The 15,218-nt window shown below is 40.6% G+C and overlaps 1 protein-coding gene across 1 annotated transcript in view; it reads right to left on the bottom strand.

Annotated features, from left to right (window-relative positions):
- The window catches only part of SLC35F1 (solute carrier family 35 member F1), a 360,251-nt gene that overhangs the window by 37,280 nt on the left and 307,753 nt on the right, over positions 1–15,218 (bottom strand). The window contains exons 4-6 of the mRNA XM_045844241.1: positions 9,775–9,934; positions 4,264–4,420; positions 2,301–2,353 (exon numbers count right to left, since the gene is read on the bottom strand). Of these exons, the coding sequence (XP_045700197.1) occupies positions 2,301–2,353; positions 4,264–4,420; positions 9,775–9,934 (370 nt within the window). The remainder of the gene's footprint in view (positions 1–2,300; positions 2,354–4,263; positions 4,421–9,774; positions 9,935–15,218) is intronic.

Raw genomic sequence — 15,218 nt, 5'->3', positions numbered from 1 at the left:
TGCTTTTAATTGATTTGTATCTTGAAATTGATCAATATTATAGGAAAATAACAGAATCTATTTTTTAAAAAATGTCTTCCAAGTCCAGAAAATATAAAACACATTTATTATTCCACTTACTTCATAGGAAAGAAGCATCTTTTTACTTTGAGAAAATAGCAACTCTGGGAGCTGTTCATGAGACTGTCTGAAGGTGAGTACTGAGGTGGAGAGAAGGAAGGGAGAGACACGCATTGACAGATGGTGGGAGATGGAGATAGTCTGGATTCAGTCTCTTAGCAAGGCACTGTGAGTTCTCCATCAAGACACACAGAACGGTCAGAGCCTGGGCTCTTGGGAGACTTGTCAAAGCATGGAGGGGATGCTGTAGGAGCACGCTGACCCCCCTGATGTGTCCCTGCCTCTCTGATCCATGGGTCCCAGAAGCTGGTGTGCCGTCTCCCAGTTGCCCAGAAAGTAAGCACAATGTCAAGCTTAAATAATTCTGCCACCCTCTTGTCAGTCACTCATTTGCTTACTAAAAAAATATATTTATCTATAGAATATGTGCCTAGAAATGAGGCAAACAACAGAACCTTGCATAGGTCAAGATGAGGTAAAGAGAACAAAGGTAGCCTTGCAACAAAAAAGCAAAACAAACCCCCCCCGCCCCCACAAAACCCAACCCTATCACTGCTTCAGAAAGAAAAGGATGAATATTTGATTTCCTTTCTAGACCATTTTGGCCTCATTTCCCATCAGGAATTAAACAAATGGCTCCGTAATGTGTTCCTTTCACCCAGCCCTTCATCATTTCTGACTGCAGGGGATTGACATTTTAATGGCAATATGACAGCTCAGAATAAAACTACCTTTTGATGACACATTAACTAACACCAAATTGTAACAGGAGCTTGGTGGATGTGCACATGACGTCCACATAATTAGAGGACAAATTATTTTCCTTATTGCTATTAGTATTAATATAAAATTAATTTATACTCACAGACCACTGCATGCAAAGCGTTACTGAGCAGAGGTAACATTTTGTTTCCTGGTGCTGAGAGTCACAAAAGCGAACACTTCTGTCACCTGCAGCTGGTTTCTTTTCCCAGCCGCCCTCTTCACTGCACCCCCCCACCCGGCCCTCTCCTCATCTCTGCTGATTTTCATTTCACTGTAGCATTCTATAGCAAAACTCCAGAGAAATTAAATGGCAAGGCTCTGCGACAGACACAGGGGCTGGCTGATCAGCCCTTGAAGTCACTAGACATAATCCCCAGGGAGAGTCATGCATAACTTTGTAGTTTGCAGTGTGTCTTCAGGGGGGATTATCTCAGTTGCAAGTGGCTCTGGATGCTTGGAGGCTGAGGGCAGGTAAAGTGGTGCAGGGAAGTTTATGTCGTAGTCCTCACTCATGGAAGCAGAATTTGACATAAGTTGTTAATTCCATCCAAGTTCATACAAACTGTGGATGGCTCAAGCAGCCAGCTTCAGTGCGGGGAACCACATGCATTTTCACTCCCATTTATACTTACTGTGCACAGTTTCCAAGCATCCCTGTAAGCCAAGCTCTGCACTCACTGCTGGAACTCATGTGTCTTGGTATAGACACTGAAGAGATAGTTTAGGGGCTGAGGGTATTAAATGTCAGTCTCTTCTAGAATTTTCTGCATGATCATTATGATATCATCTAGGATCTCAAGCTTTGTCTTATATATTTTTTTAATTAAAGAGAAGAGTGATTTTTAGAAACAAGTGAAATGTGAGATACCTTGGATGACTACTACCCACTTCAAAGCATCTCTGGTATTTTTTTTACCAAATCCATTCTGAGATCAATTAACTGTTTCTTACGTGCAAAATGCTCCCATCTGAAAAGGGTTTTATGGGCTCAGAACATCCATTACACTTTTTTTTTTATTCTGCCTCTTTGTTAAGTTCCATTTGTTCCCCTTTTCCGAAGTGCCACTCTTTCATGATCACATCAGTTCCGCGTCTCTGGGCTAGAGCAAACTGCTGTGGTTCTGTCCCCCGACTGTCCCAGGTCGTTCGTTCCCTCCTTCTGGCTGGTCTTTAACCTAATAACATACTTCTGTGTCTACACTAATAACATCTTGATGACGATAATGGGCAGAAGCTCAATTAGGAAACATTATGAATCATCCAGTTCAGTCCCTTCTGGTGTGCAAGAATTCCTAAAATGACAAGGGGATTTCATTTTCTTTTGTCCCTTGCATTCTAAATCCTTTCATTGTTTGTGCCCCACCCACACTACTCCTCAAACAGCTCTCTCAGGTTCACTAAAAACAGCATCTTACCTATTTGCCAATCCCAGGGCACCTTTAACAGCTCCTTGTGCTCCATTATAGCTCTGCAAATTAAAAGAAAGTGGACCTGATGAGCAAGATTAGGATGCATCCTACTTCTTCTCCTCTTCACTTACCAGACTTATACAAATCATGAAGCAACCAACTGAATTTCACAACTACCTCTGGGGTCACAGAGGCAAGTCTAATTCAGCAGAGCGAGGTTTATCTTCAGGGATTTTGTCAGGTGCAGCCAGCAGTGGTGGGAGTGTGCCAGTAGGCATGGTGGAGCTCACACCTCCTACTGACCCTCAAACCCACGCAGCCTGCCTATAGCCTTTGCTGCTTGCTTGCATGCTTCCTGAAAACAGGAACATTTCTGTGCTTGCAGGTGTAATCAATTTTCTGATTGAACATTGTCTAGGACAGTGATTCTCAAACTAAATGTGCAAAAAAGTCATCTGGAGAGCATGTTAAAACAGTTTCCTGGGTCCTATTCCTAGAGACGGTGATTCCATAGATCTGGAAGGGGATCATGGATGTGCAGATGTGTGGGGTTCTCAGGTGACACCAGTGCTGCCAGTCAGAGAAGCACACTTGGGGAACCAGTGCTCTAGAAGAGGACTGGGAGGCGAGCCTGGCACCACTCCACCAGGGTTATCTGCTTTCAGTGGGCCCTTGACATATCCCATTGCCAAACTCAGCCACATGCCTTGTCCATTATTTTGGTAGCAGTGTCTCTGAAGGGCTCTGCTGGCTCTAATGGACTGCAACTGAAGCAAATAAACACTAGATCTCCGAATATATTTTCTGGATTCGAGAATAATAATCCATAAAATGAGCCATCCATCTACAAAATGTTCGTTCTGAATAGCTGAACCAGGCCATTTCTTTTCCTCTCACAAACCTAAAGCACCAAATTTAGGAGCTTTAAAATGCCATCATGCTTTAAAAATGAACCAAAAATAAATCCTCCAAGAACCTTCCCATCTCTGTGTCTCGTGTGCTCTGGAGCTTTTCACCTCTGTCTGAAGCTGCTGAAACTTGGAGGATTCTTGGAAACAGCCTATTTGCAAAACATGTTTAAAGTGACGGCAAAATATCTTTCATAAATAATTTTAGACACTGAACCAATACGGTTACAAAGGATTTGCTTTGTAGAAAGTGGTTTGGTGGTTACAAAGGGTTTGCTTTGTAGAAAGTGGTTTGGTGAAATCAGAATTGCTTGCTTTGTAAAAACAGATTTTGAGGCTGGAGGGCATAGATTTATTCAGCTCTTATGCAAAATTAAAATATATGGTCTTTCTTGATGAAAAATTCTACTTTATTTGACATTTATTCTCACAGCAATTTTTGAGGCACAAGTAAGTGATGACTTATATGTTCTAGTGCCAGAATTATTGCAAAGTTGATGTTTTTGACTTTTTGAGGTTTAGTGAATGTCTGAGTTATATCTTCACCTATTTAAGGAAAATAGAAATGTTAAATTTCTAAGAGATGAATTTGAAATATGATTCACTCATGCAAATCCATAGGCAATAAAAGAAAAAATGTATAAAAGGGCAAATTTAAACTAATGTAAGATTTCTAGTGGCAGTTGTTACTAGTAAACAGAACACCCCTTTTGGGAAAGTACATCAGATCATTCCATCTACACTTAGTTTTTCTATTTCTCTAAGTAAAATCCCACTGACTGGTTTGGGAGAATCAATGTACTTCGAATGGTTTCTTGTGAATTATCTTCAAAGTCCATTAAAAGTTTTCTGAATAATTTATAATAAACTTGTTTAGTTTGGAGGAAATTTACTAAATAAGATAATTGAGTTTTCAGATTTCATGTGGGAGAATGGTGACAGGTTTCCAGCCTCAATTTTTATAAAATGAAGTGAAACCAACCCAAAGCCAAAGAAAAATATTGTAAGCATAAGCCCCACTAGTCTCTACTGTCTGTTATTTTCTTGTTATTTTTACTCACAACTGAATTCCACTGAAAAATGCCCCGAAGAGTCCAATCATTCCCAGGAATTCCACTCGGCTGAGCGTTCGAATGATGTATTCTTCCCAGACATTAGAGATACCATAGAGTGTGGCTCCTCCTAAGACCAGAAGGTCCCCAACCAGCTTATTTTCCCCTAGGAACCAAACAAACAAGCAAGCAAACAAAGAGGAAGCCTCATTAAAAATTTCCTAACAATAATTTTTAACATCAGCAAAATCAGTTACCAACAGCTATTCTATTCCAACATTTTTATAGAAGTTCTGTAACTTGCCACCTGAGATTCAGTCAAGTTTGCTTATGGGCAGTCAGATATGTTCCAACCAGAAGTCTCCCTTAGCTAAGAAAGGGGCCAGTTTCTTCTAGATGGCACCGCCCCCACAAAGCCCAGTCTTCACCCAGGAGTATGTCTATGAATGTGTGCTAATACGTGTGCATGTTATGTCTGCTGCAGGGCGCTCTCCAACAGTTTGGTGCACATGGCATAGAACAAACAGAAGCAGTCTAACTCTCCACTCTCTGTTTTACAGGGAGAGAAGCTAAACAGTAGTTGAGGCTCTATTTTGACCATGGGCAAAATGTGGCCTTGCTTAGAAAATGAGAGTGAAAGGGATTATGGGTTGAAATTTTCAACTCCCCTAAAGTAGGTAACATAAGAGTGAAGATATATGTAATTCATATCACATTAACATTTTCCTTTTTTCATAGAAAATATCTATATTTGTTTTAAATTCAGTTTGGGTTAGTTTTAGTGAATGTCCAATTTTTAATAAATGTTGTACCCGGCTTTCTACACTTAGGCAAACTCCACTTTGGGAAGTGGGAAGGCCAGGAAGGAGAGTGGACGTCAGCAGTGGGGCGACCTCACTGGTGGACTGAAACCCAAGTAGCTTCCATTGTGCTGCACAGGTGGGTGACGGGAGCTGGACAAATGGGCTGCTCAGGGACAGGAATGGTATGGAATGGGAAGGGTGCTTTCTCCAGCATGATTCTAAGGGAGAGACTCAACTCGAGTAGCCTTAGATTCCCAGGTTAGCTGGAACAATCTAAAACTGTAGAACCAGATTCTCACTACTCATTTGGAAGCACTGAAAATTTTCTAGAAGTGGTTTCACATAAAAGAACCTGGGCTGGGTTTGGGGAAAGATCTGTTCATTCATGCCTCCGTGGTCACCTTGGGAGATTATATATTCACTCTAAATGGTGTCACTTTTTCTGAAGCAACTTCCCACTCCTGAAGGATCAGAGAGAAAGGAGAAGAGACTCAACAAGTCAGGAGAGCTTGTTGGAGTCGTCCTTCAGGCAATGGAGCTGAAGCTCTGGATTTGCCAGGGCTGGGAGTCCTCCCTGGGGTTGTGGGGAGCAGATGAGGCCCCAGTGAGAAAGCAGACGTTGTAGGGGTTCCCTGTTGCTCCTTCTGAGGAAATTAAGGTTGCTGTGACCGAGTGCTATCTACAGCAACCTGATTAATCTTTTTTTATGTGCCCACTAGAAAATACTGACAAAACCTTACATTTTAAGTAATTTGCTTGAGGAATAACCTGTAAAATAAAAAGAAACCATTACTAAAATTATAATGAGCATGACTTGGTGGCTTTTCATTCAGGAACCATTTTAGAATGTTGTGATGACACAGGGCTATTATTATGAATGTCAATTATTGTCGTACTAGTGAAGTGTGGAAGTGCTGCTTAATAGAATTCTTGGTTAATGAAATTAATTTCATCTGAATGAATTCAGGAAAGCTAAATTCTCACAAAGTATTTTAATATAAATTAGGGGAACATCAGTGTACCTCATAAAAGTCCTAAGAAGGGGCCAGATTGTTTCAACAAGCAGTCTTACCAATCTTTTATGAATTCCACATTTTACAGTTGTGGCCTTTCTTGTTAACTGGACTTCAACTATATGAAATCTACTCCTCAACAGTTTGAGCAATAATTACTGGTTTTTGTAAATATTCTTTTTAAAAAAGATTTTATTTATTTATTTCTAGAGAAAGGGGAAGGGAAGGCGAAAGAGACAGAGAGAAACATCAATGTGTGGTTGACTCTCATGTGTCCCCAAGTGGGGACCTGGCCCACAACCCAGGCATGTGCCCTGACTGGGAATTGAACCTGTGACCCTTTGGTTTGCAGGCCGGCACTCGATCCACTGAACTACATCCGCCAGGGCTGAGTGATAGTTATTGTTAATAATAATAATAATAATATAATTTTGTGTAACTGTATGTTTAAAAGCATTTTCTAGTTATTAGTGACAAAATGATTAAATATTATTTATTAATATTTCACTAGTCAGTGTATTTATCGATTTTTAAATCATTTAAAAATGCATATACATACATATTACATATATAAAAATTTAGTTGGTTAAATATAATTAAATTAACCGGGACATGATTTTATTCAACCACATTATATAATGAAGTATTTGATAAAAGAAAATACTAAAACTAATATTTTATATCTACAATTTGTATCTATTAACTGGAAAGTATATGTTACTCCATGTTGTATGCACTGTTAGTGCACCTAATGTGGTGGTGCCAGTTTCTGTGCAATGTTCACTGGGGAAAATTTTATTATACCCAGCAAATCTGTCATGTATATGTGCATGAAACCACCATGAGTGAGTGACTCTGTTGTGCAAATTTAGGGTGAATGAACACATTTGAAAGTAGACATCCATTTAACCCAGTGCCTTCTCTCCTTTCTCTGAATTTTACACCATTGGAACTTTGTATGGCATCCACTTTATTCTGTTCCACGTCTGTTACCTGTTAACTCGTGTGTCTTCCCTCCTGCCTGTTTTCTTATGCTGTGTGGTGGAGGGGCCTGGGCTGTGGCCTACTTAGCTTTATACTGTGTGGTCCCTAACATGGATCCTGACATACTGTGAGTTCTTAGTAAATGTGTAAATGAACCCAGCTGACTGAGAAGGTCAGCAGCTTCCAACAGGTAGACATGGGTTCTCATCACATCTCTGTCACTTGTCAGCTGTGCACATTGGGCGAGCTGCAGTGTCTTTCTGCACTTCACTTTCCTTACTGTGAAAATACAGTAAAATAATGTAAATAAAAGAATATGAAATAACGTAAAATGCTTAGCATATCGTCTGGCACTCAGTATGTATTCACTAAATGGTGGTTTAAAAGAGTAAATCACTCATTCCCTTTAAATAGCTAGGCTACCTGTCTCTGTGTTGGTTATTTCCCATTTTGGATTGCTTCTTGGTTCTCATCAATCCAGTAATAATTGTTTTGCAAAATTGGTTTTCCTTATGAGAAATTTTAAGAATTAGTAATACCATGTTTGGAGGCATATCTGTGTATACAAGGCAATGTCAGGAAAAAAGGAAAAGTTATTCAAAATCACTACTTTTTACCAGATCAAAAATTAAATGGTGGATTATACTATTCAGGAGTGTTGAAAGACTGTTAATGCAATTAATAAAAATGAACCCATCCCACTGAGTATTTTTGAGTTTTAAATGTGACCAACTACTTTGTTTGCCTGAGACTCCTTGGGTTTCCCAAGTGGCTGGGAAATCTGGGACAGTCATTCATCCTAATTTACTATAATAGGATGGGTACACATTTCTTACAAGAATCACAATTATGGAAAAGTAAGTATTCCAGTGAAACAGCAGAAAGAATACTGGCTAGATTTCCCATCTAGGCCACACCTTTTAGTACTGGTGTGCCCTTACACAAGTGTCTTACCTTCTCTTAACCTTGACTTCCTCATCAGCAAAAATGAGAGTGAAATGCTTTTATACATAGAGGGATTAAATGAGATAATAATGTCTGTGAAAGTACCAGGCACCAATATAGTTGTCACTTTTACTTGATGGTGTTGAATTATATAGCTCCCTGAAAATATGTTCTCTTTCTTGAAATAAATACAAAATTATGTCTAATACTTGTTATGGGTATCTAGCATCTTTGGTAAGTAAACTAAAAGATGTAGTAAATGTATTATGGTGGAAAAAGAATATTTTGTAGAGCAAGAAATACCTTTTACAATAAGGAGCTCTTTTAATTGAGTTTTGTCTCAATCCTATTACTTTCTAACCTTCACATTTAATCCACACTTTTTCTGAGGAAAGTACACACATCATGGGGAAGTGTCTTTTTGGCCTCACAAGTCATTTTTACACCCTCCAACAGCAGTAACAGTCTGAGGAGCCACCTTTACTGCAGGTCTGTTCCCTGCGCATCAATGAATGCAGGGCTGGTCTTCAGAGCAGACCTATAACGCCAGACTGGAGTACGCGGCAAAGAGAGAGTGCACTGACAGGCTCACTGGTTTTACTGACAAACTTGAAAAAGATATGTCCCTTCAGGGGAGCTCAAAGGCGTGGAACCTTCCTAGGGTGGACAATCAGTTGTACCTGAGACAAGCATGGAATTGGAACACGAGGGCCTTTGGGGTCCTTCCCACATTAAATCCCACGGCACAGGCTCCAGGGCAGAGTCTCCAATGCCTTGCCCTGCAGGCGCCTCCTCTCCACCTCTGGAAACCACCTTGGCTCAGGGTTCCCCAGAAGATTAATAGCAGTTTGATGAGGAAATCTTGAAGCTTTACCTTGTAGGTGTACAAGCTAATTACCTATGATTGCTACCAAAAACCCTTCCTTCAAAACAAAACAAAACAAAACAAAACAAAACAAAACAAAACAAAACAAAACAAAACAAAACATGCATGGCGAGACTAAACTTAGCTTTCCCTCAAATATCCTTAATCTTAGTCTTCAAACTTTAAATTTTTAAAATTTAAAAAATTTTTAAGATTTTGTTTGTTTATTTTTAGAGAGAGGGGAAGGGAGGTAGAAAGGGAAGGAGAGAAACATTGACATGAGAGAGAAACATTGCTTGGTTGACTCTCCTATGCTCCCTGACCGGGGACCGAACACACAACCCAGGCATGTGCTCTGACTGGGAATCAAACCAAAGACCTTTCACTTTGTGGGATGACACCCAACCAACTGAGCCATACCAGTCAGGACTAGTTTTAAACTTAAAATCTCCACTAGGGTCTATATACCAACCTTCACCCAGTAGTTTGAAAACTCAGACTGTCTCTGACTTGGGAGACAAAGAGTGGGAAGTGGTAGGTGGGGGGTGAGGAGGGTGCCTGTGGTTCAGGAATGGACTGACCATTGACACCATCTAACCAGCCAGTCTGGGCCAGGCAGCTCTGGCCTCCCAAACATTCTCCAAGTGGGTTCTCGCTCTCACCTTTAAACATGGTTTCTGAATTCTTGTAGAAAGAATATAAAACCTGTATTTTCCTAGTTTTATTCACTTGATAAATAGTGGCACACCTCCTATGTGCCACTATTCCAGGTATGAGGAATGAAGCATGAGTAAGACTCAGACAGTGGGGAGGCTGGGTTCCCCTTTTTCTGCCCAACAATGATCATTCCACGTCTTGCCTTGGCCTTACCCACAGAGAGAGGACACCCAGTGAACACACGGGGACTCACCTGCTCCCTGGTGCCTTCCCACAAGCACATCTGCTCCCACCATGCAGCCCATCCCCAGGATGCAGACGACGATACCGATGAAATGCACAGCCTTGTACCGGATCAGCAGGAAGAACCAGGAGAGTAAAATCACAACCGGGATCACAAAACAGTCCAGGAGCTATGGTCAGGAAGGTAAAGAAGAACAGAGGGTTCAGGGGGGAGCTTTTCATGTAGTAAAGAAACATAACAGCTCTGTAGAAAGGGTATTTGCTCTAAACCTGAGGTTTTGTATAGAGCCAGGACTGGTGCAATTAAAACGGACTCAGAAATGATCTCAAATCAGCTTTCCTTAAACACCCCTAAGAGGAAAAGGGGAGAAGAAAAATTGATAACACAGGCTGGTGGGGAAGGTTCCCCTGCCCCTATGGTCTCAGGGCAGCTTGGCTCCCTGGATTCCTCAGTGTCCTGGCCATACGGGAACACCTCGTGTTGGGAGAACACGCTGGGCCACTTTGGATGGTCCCACCGCTTTAAGAATAGATCTGGGAATGGGAGGTAAGGGGGGAAAGGTCTTAAATGATTTATACATTATTAGAGTATACACAAAAGTTGAACTTAATTTCTCCCAGACAACTGTCTTCCCACAACCAGTACAGGTTACTTTAACCTGTCCTTGAAATTTCACTCTTAAAACAGAAAAACTGCTCTAAATGTAAATATAAATATTAATCTCAGAAGTTTACACATAACTTAAAAATGCTGTTATAATGATGTAGGGATCAAGAAGCATAAATGGTAGGTACAAAATAGACAGGTGGAGGTTAAGAATAGTATAGGAAAGGGAGAAGCCAAAGAACTTATATGTATGACCCATGGATATGAAATAAGGGGGGAAAATGCTGGATGGAAGAGGGATATGGGGTGGAGGAGGGCAAAGGGAAAATAAAATGAGACAACTGTAATAGCAAAATCAATCAAATATACTTAAAAATGCTGTTATAAAAACAGTAATAAAAGCAAGAATGTTGAATATAGCTTGGGAAAAATCAACTTTGATTTCATTTTTTAATAATGAAGCCTGATTTTATTTTTTGTTTTTATTTCTGTTATGTCACTGTTTATCTTTAATTTTTTATTGTATTTTCCATTACCATTTAACTCCCTTATACATTTTGCACAAATAGTGAGATTCCACCTGACAGCTCCAAAAGTTGGTGAGGAATTCACCCGACCATGTAGTGAGATGACGTGGTGAAATGAGAAGACGCTGCGTCCGGGCCCAGATATCTGAATTTGAGTGCCAGGTCCTTGTTATAACAATGTGACCTAAGGCAAATCATAGACTCAGGAAGTCTCAATTTCCTGTTAGTAGAAGAAGATAGGAACTCCTACTGACTTTCCCTGAAGATCATTGTGAAGCTCAGAAATACTACATGTGAAAGCATTTTGTAAATTGCTTGGGCCTCAATGCCAGTGGACAATCCTGTTTCCAAGCACATGCTCTGGGTTCCAAGAACTGGTTGTTCCCCCCACACCCTGGTAAGATGCAGTGACCTTTGGATATTTCATGCAAGGCAGGGTCTCTGCTGTACAAACATATGTCTCACTGGACTTCAGACTCCAAAAACCAAATGAGAAACTGCATTGCCCACTACAGCTCCTCTGCTAGAATCCTCAACAAGTGGTCCCAGCTCCAGCAGCCCCAGCGCCTCCAGCAGCAGATACAGGACAGTGACCCCTAATACTCCTTCACTCTTACTGCTACATCCTATTGATCACTGAGCTCTGCCAACTCTATCTTTTAAACATCTCTCAGATCTATTCATGCCGCCATCTCCCACTTCCACCACCTAGACTGTGAGATAGTACCAATTGCAAAAGTTAATATGGAGTTATTGGAATAACATCTAACTTCCCCACTTGCCCAGAGGTTCATGAGAACAGGAATATATTCCTAGTACCTGAAACCCTGTTGGGCTCATAACAAGTATCCAATAATACTTATTGAACAAAGACATACAATAATTTTTAATAATCAGAAACATCAATATGGAGGCTAAAAGATGTTTGTATATAGTAGTCCACCCCCTTTTCCCATGGTTTCACTTTAACCAGTATGAGTTACCCACAGTCAACCACCACCTGAAAATATTACATGGGAAATTCCAGAAATAAACAATTCATAAGTTTAAAATCGCATGCTGTGTGGAGTGCCATTCTGTCTCATTCTGGTCTGTGCAGGGGTGCATCATTCCTTTGTCCAGCGTTTCTGTTCCGTAGGTGATACTCACCTGTTAGTCACTTGGCAGTCAGTTTTCAGATTGACTGTCACGGTATCGCACTGCTTGTGTTCACATAACTCTCATTTTGCTTATATTGTTATAATTGTTCTATTATATTTTATTATTAGTTATTGTTGTTATTCTGTTACTGTGCTTAATGTATAAATTAAACTTTACCATAGTATGCACCTGAAAAAAAACAGTGTATATAGGGATCAGTACTATTTGTGGTGTCAGGCCTCCCCTGGGGTTGTTAGAATATGTCCCCCATGAATAAGTTGGGGTTACTCTATTTGCAAAGCATCCCTGCCTGTCAGAGTGGGGATTCTCTGTGCATTGGTCTTCTTTGCAAAATGAAGCAACCAGTCAAAATGCATGCTGTCCCTGGGCTGCTGTGAGATGATAACGTGATGAAGGGCCTTGTGAATAGCCATTTAACACTGTGATGGCTGGGGGCTGAGCCCAGAGGAGACAGCACTCCCAGAGGGGAGGGGCTATGGCTAGGAGGATTGTGCCGTGTAACACACGGTTGCTCACTGCATAGTTAATTGGCAAGTTAATGATCCTGCTTGATGTGGTGAAATGTTCCAAGGCCGGTTTTACAGCTGGCCACAAATGCCATTTAAGTTTATTAGGAAATTTCAGTTTGCCAGTGAAAACTGTTCACTGAGCATAAAACAGTTGGTATTTTGTTTTAAAAAGTAGAAATAATATAATCAACAGTTAAAATATTTAGCTACCTGCTCCACAGTTGGGATTTCATTATCTGTCTGGAAGCCCTTGGTCAGTGGAGCAGGGAGCCTCCATTCCTGGATTACTGAAGGCAAACTAGGCCATCGTCCAGTCTCTGGGGAGGACTGAAGTGTGCCTTTCTGGTTCTCAGTGTCTTCAGCAATCCAAAGCAGGTGATCTATTCCCTTAATGGGCTAAGCTAAAACAGAACAAAACACGCCCCCCCCGCCAATCCTTATCTGTAAATGCCAGGTCCTATGTGTAGGACAGACTTTTAGGAAGGACAGAAGGGGAAAGAAGACTATAAATCCAGGCCAAGATTCCTGAGACATTTTCAGCTGGGGAAGGTGGTGCCTAGCATACAGAGGATGGTCAGAAGTGGGTGGCTGAGTGAATTAAAAACAGCCACTTGGTGTCACTGTCAGAAGGGACATTAGGGATAATATGGGCTGCTATTGGCATTTGGGGTGGGGCAATTCTTCATTTTGCAGGACTGCCCCATATTCTAAACAAACAAACAAACACCTCCTACACATTTACAAGTGCCCCTTGGGGGCAGCATCACCCCAATTTAGAATCACTGTGACCTCTTTATTTAAAAGTTGGGAACTCAGAAGTTTCCAGAGAAGTGATGTGCTCAAGGTCATTCAAATTGTTGGTACCAGTAGCAGGTCTGTCATGATTCTTTTAAAACAATATTTTAATGAAGATCAATTACAGAATTGCTGCAGGTGGAGGTCTCATCATGGTACCTGTAACTACAGAAGAGAAACCATGTGGTAGCTGATGGTGGTAAAAAGACTCTCAGTTTTCAGTGATTTGGGCTCCAGCCTTTCCCTGAGGTCAGACATACTGACAAAATGATTTTCCAATTGTTTTCTGGTAGCTTAACTCCTCAGCCAAGTGGTTGTTACAGTAATAAAAGAGAGAAGCATTATAGTAGATGCCTGTTAAAGAAAGAAAAAGAACCAAGAAACCCTCTGATTCTGTCATTAACCTGTTTAACACATTTACCTTTCTTTGCATACATTTCTATAGCCAAAAGAAAATTATACTGGCACCAAAAAATAAACAAATGAATACTGTTTCATTGTCAGCTTATGCTCTGAAAATTCTCAAAGGACATTAAAAGTAGTGTGGAAAGAAGAGTGCTTATTACCTCTTAATTGTACATAGAATTTTTCCCCTTAAAGACTTAAAATAAGTGTAGCCTTCTCGGTCAGTAATCCTCAGACGATCCCCAGCAGAGAGGCCCACAGTCCCACGTTATTGGGTTTTCCTGATGGAGGTGCTGAGACGTACCGTGCTGAGTGGCTGGGGCAAATTCTCTTACATCATGGTGATGGAGCAAGGATTATTATTTGAACTTGGCAGTTTTAAATAACATTTACAGTAAATTGTATTAAGATTTCATTTAGAGTTTGCAAAACACATGATATTTTTACATAATCTTTGTAACAGCTCTTCAAGGGAGTTTGACTATAACCATTTTATAGATGAGGAAACTGAGAATAGTAAAGTGAGAGTGCCCTGGTTGGGGCTAAAATACCTCTCTGGACTCCAGATCAGAAGGTAAGTGCACTTTTCAAGTTATTTAAATATTAATAAAAATACGTGTTGACATTACTTTTAGGACAACAGAATGAGTCAACAATAAATGACATTATTGTTTTTATTCTGTAAGTATAGTATATTGGAAGATGGCAGCATCATTTAACTGTTTGCTGTCTCCTCTATCTTTTCAGCCTCAGCCAATCTCCTACCACTGGCACTTCCCCTGCGGCCTTTAAGCACAAATGCTCATGCAGCCTCCACATGCAACCACCTCCTAGACCTCCGCAGTCTGGTGGTCTCGCTCACTCATAAGACCTTCCCTTGCTCTAACATGGTCACTACACTCACCTAGTAGTGTCCTAGAGATGACTAGGCAATTTTCAGCCAATCAGTGAAATCTGCTTTTACAGACTGCAAAGTCTCCTTGTAGTGGGGAGGTATAATGTTTCTTGTGCCCTGTGTTTTCTTCAATACATGTCTCTATTTTTCATAGAACATGGCTGGATACCTCTGGACAGACCTTGCATAGTCACTTGATGTGTGCCTGTGTCTCTGTAACATCTTTGTGAGTGCATCTTAAATGGTAGAACTCTGGAAGTCACTACATTTATTTGGCTGATTGAAGCCAACTGGAACTTGGATGCTTATGATGATATAGTCTTTTTGACTTAACAAGAATTCATTGCATAATCACTATCATAGAATGATAAGGTTGTGATAGTTAAATACAATTGTACCATGTGACTCTCAAAATTGATGGAAAGTGAGTAAGGAAAATAAAATAAATCCTGTCTTCATGACATAGCTTATAACCATTCTAAGCTCAACAACCTCCCCTGTGGGTGATACCTGAGTAGCCCTGCCAGTACCACACTTGTCATTGGATCACTCAAG

Source organism: Phyllostomus hastatus, unplaced genomic scaffold (assembly GCF_019186645.2).
Source record: "Phyllostomus hastatus isolate PE091 unplaced genomic scaffold, TTU_PhHast_1.1 phas_contig_40, whole genome shotgun sequence".
In the NCBI taxonomy this organism is placed as follows: domain Eukaryota; kingdom Metazoa; phylum Chordata; class Mammalia; order Chiroptera; family Phyllostomidae; genus Phyllostomus; species Phyllostomus hastatus.
This window is presented reverse-complemented; position numbering and strand designations above follow the sequence as displayed.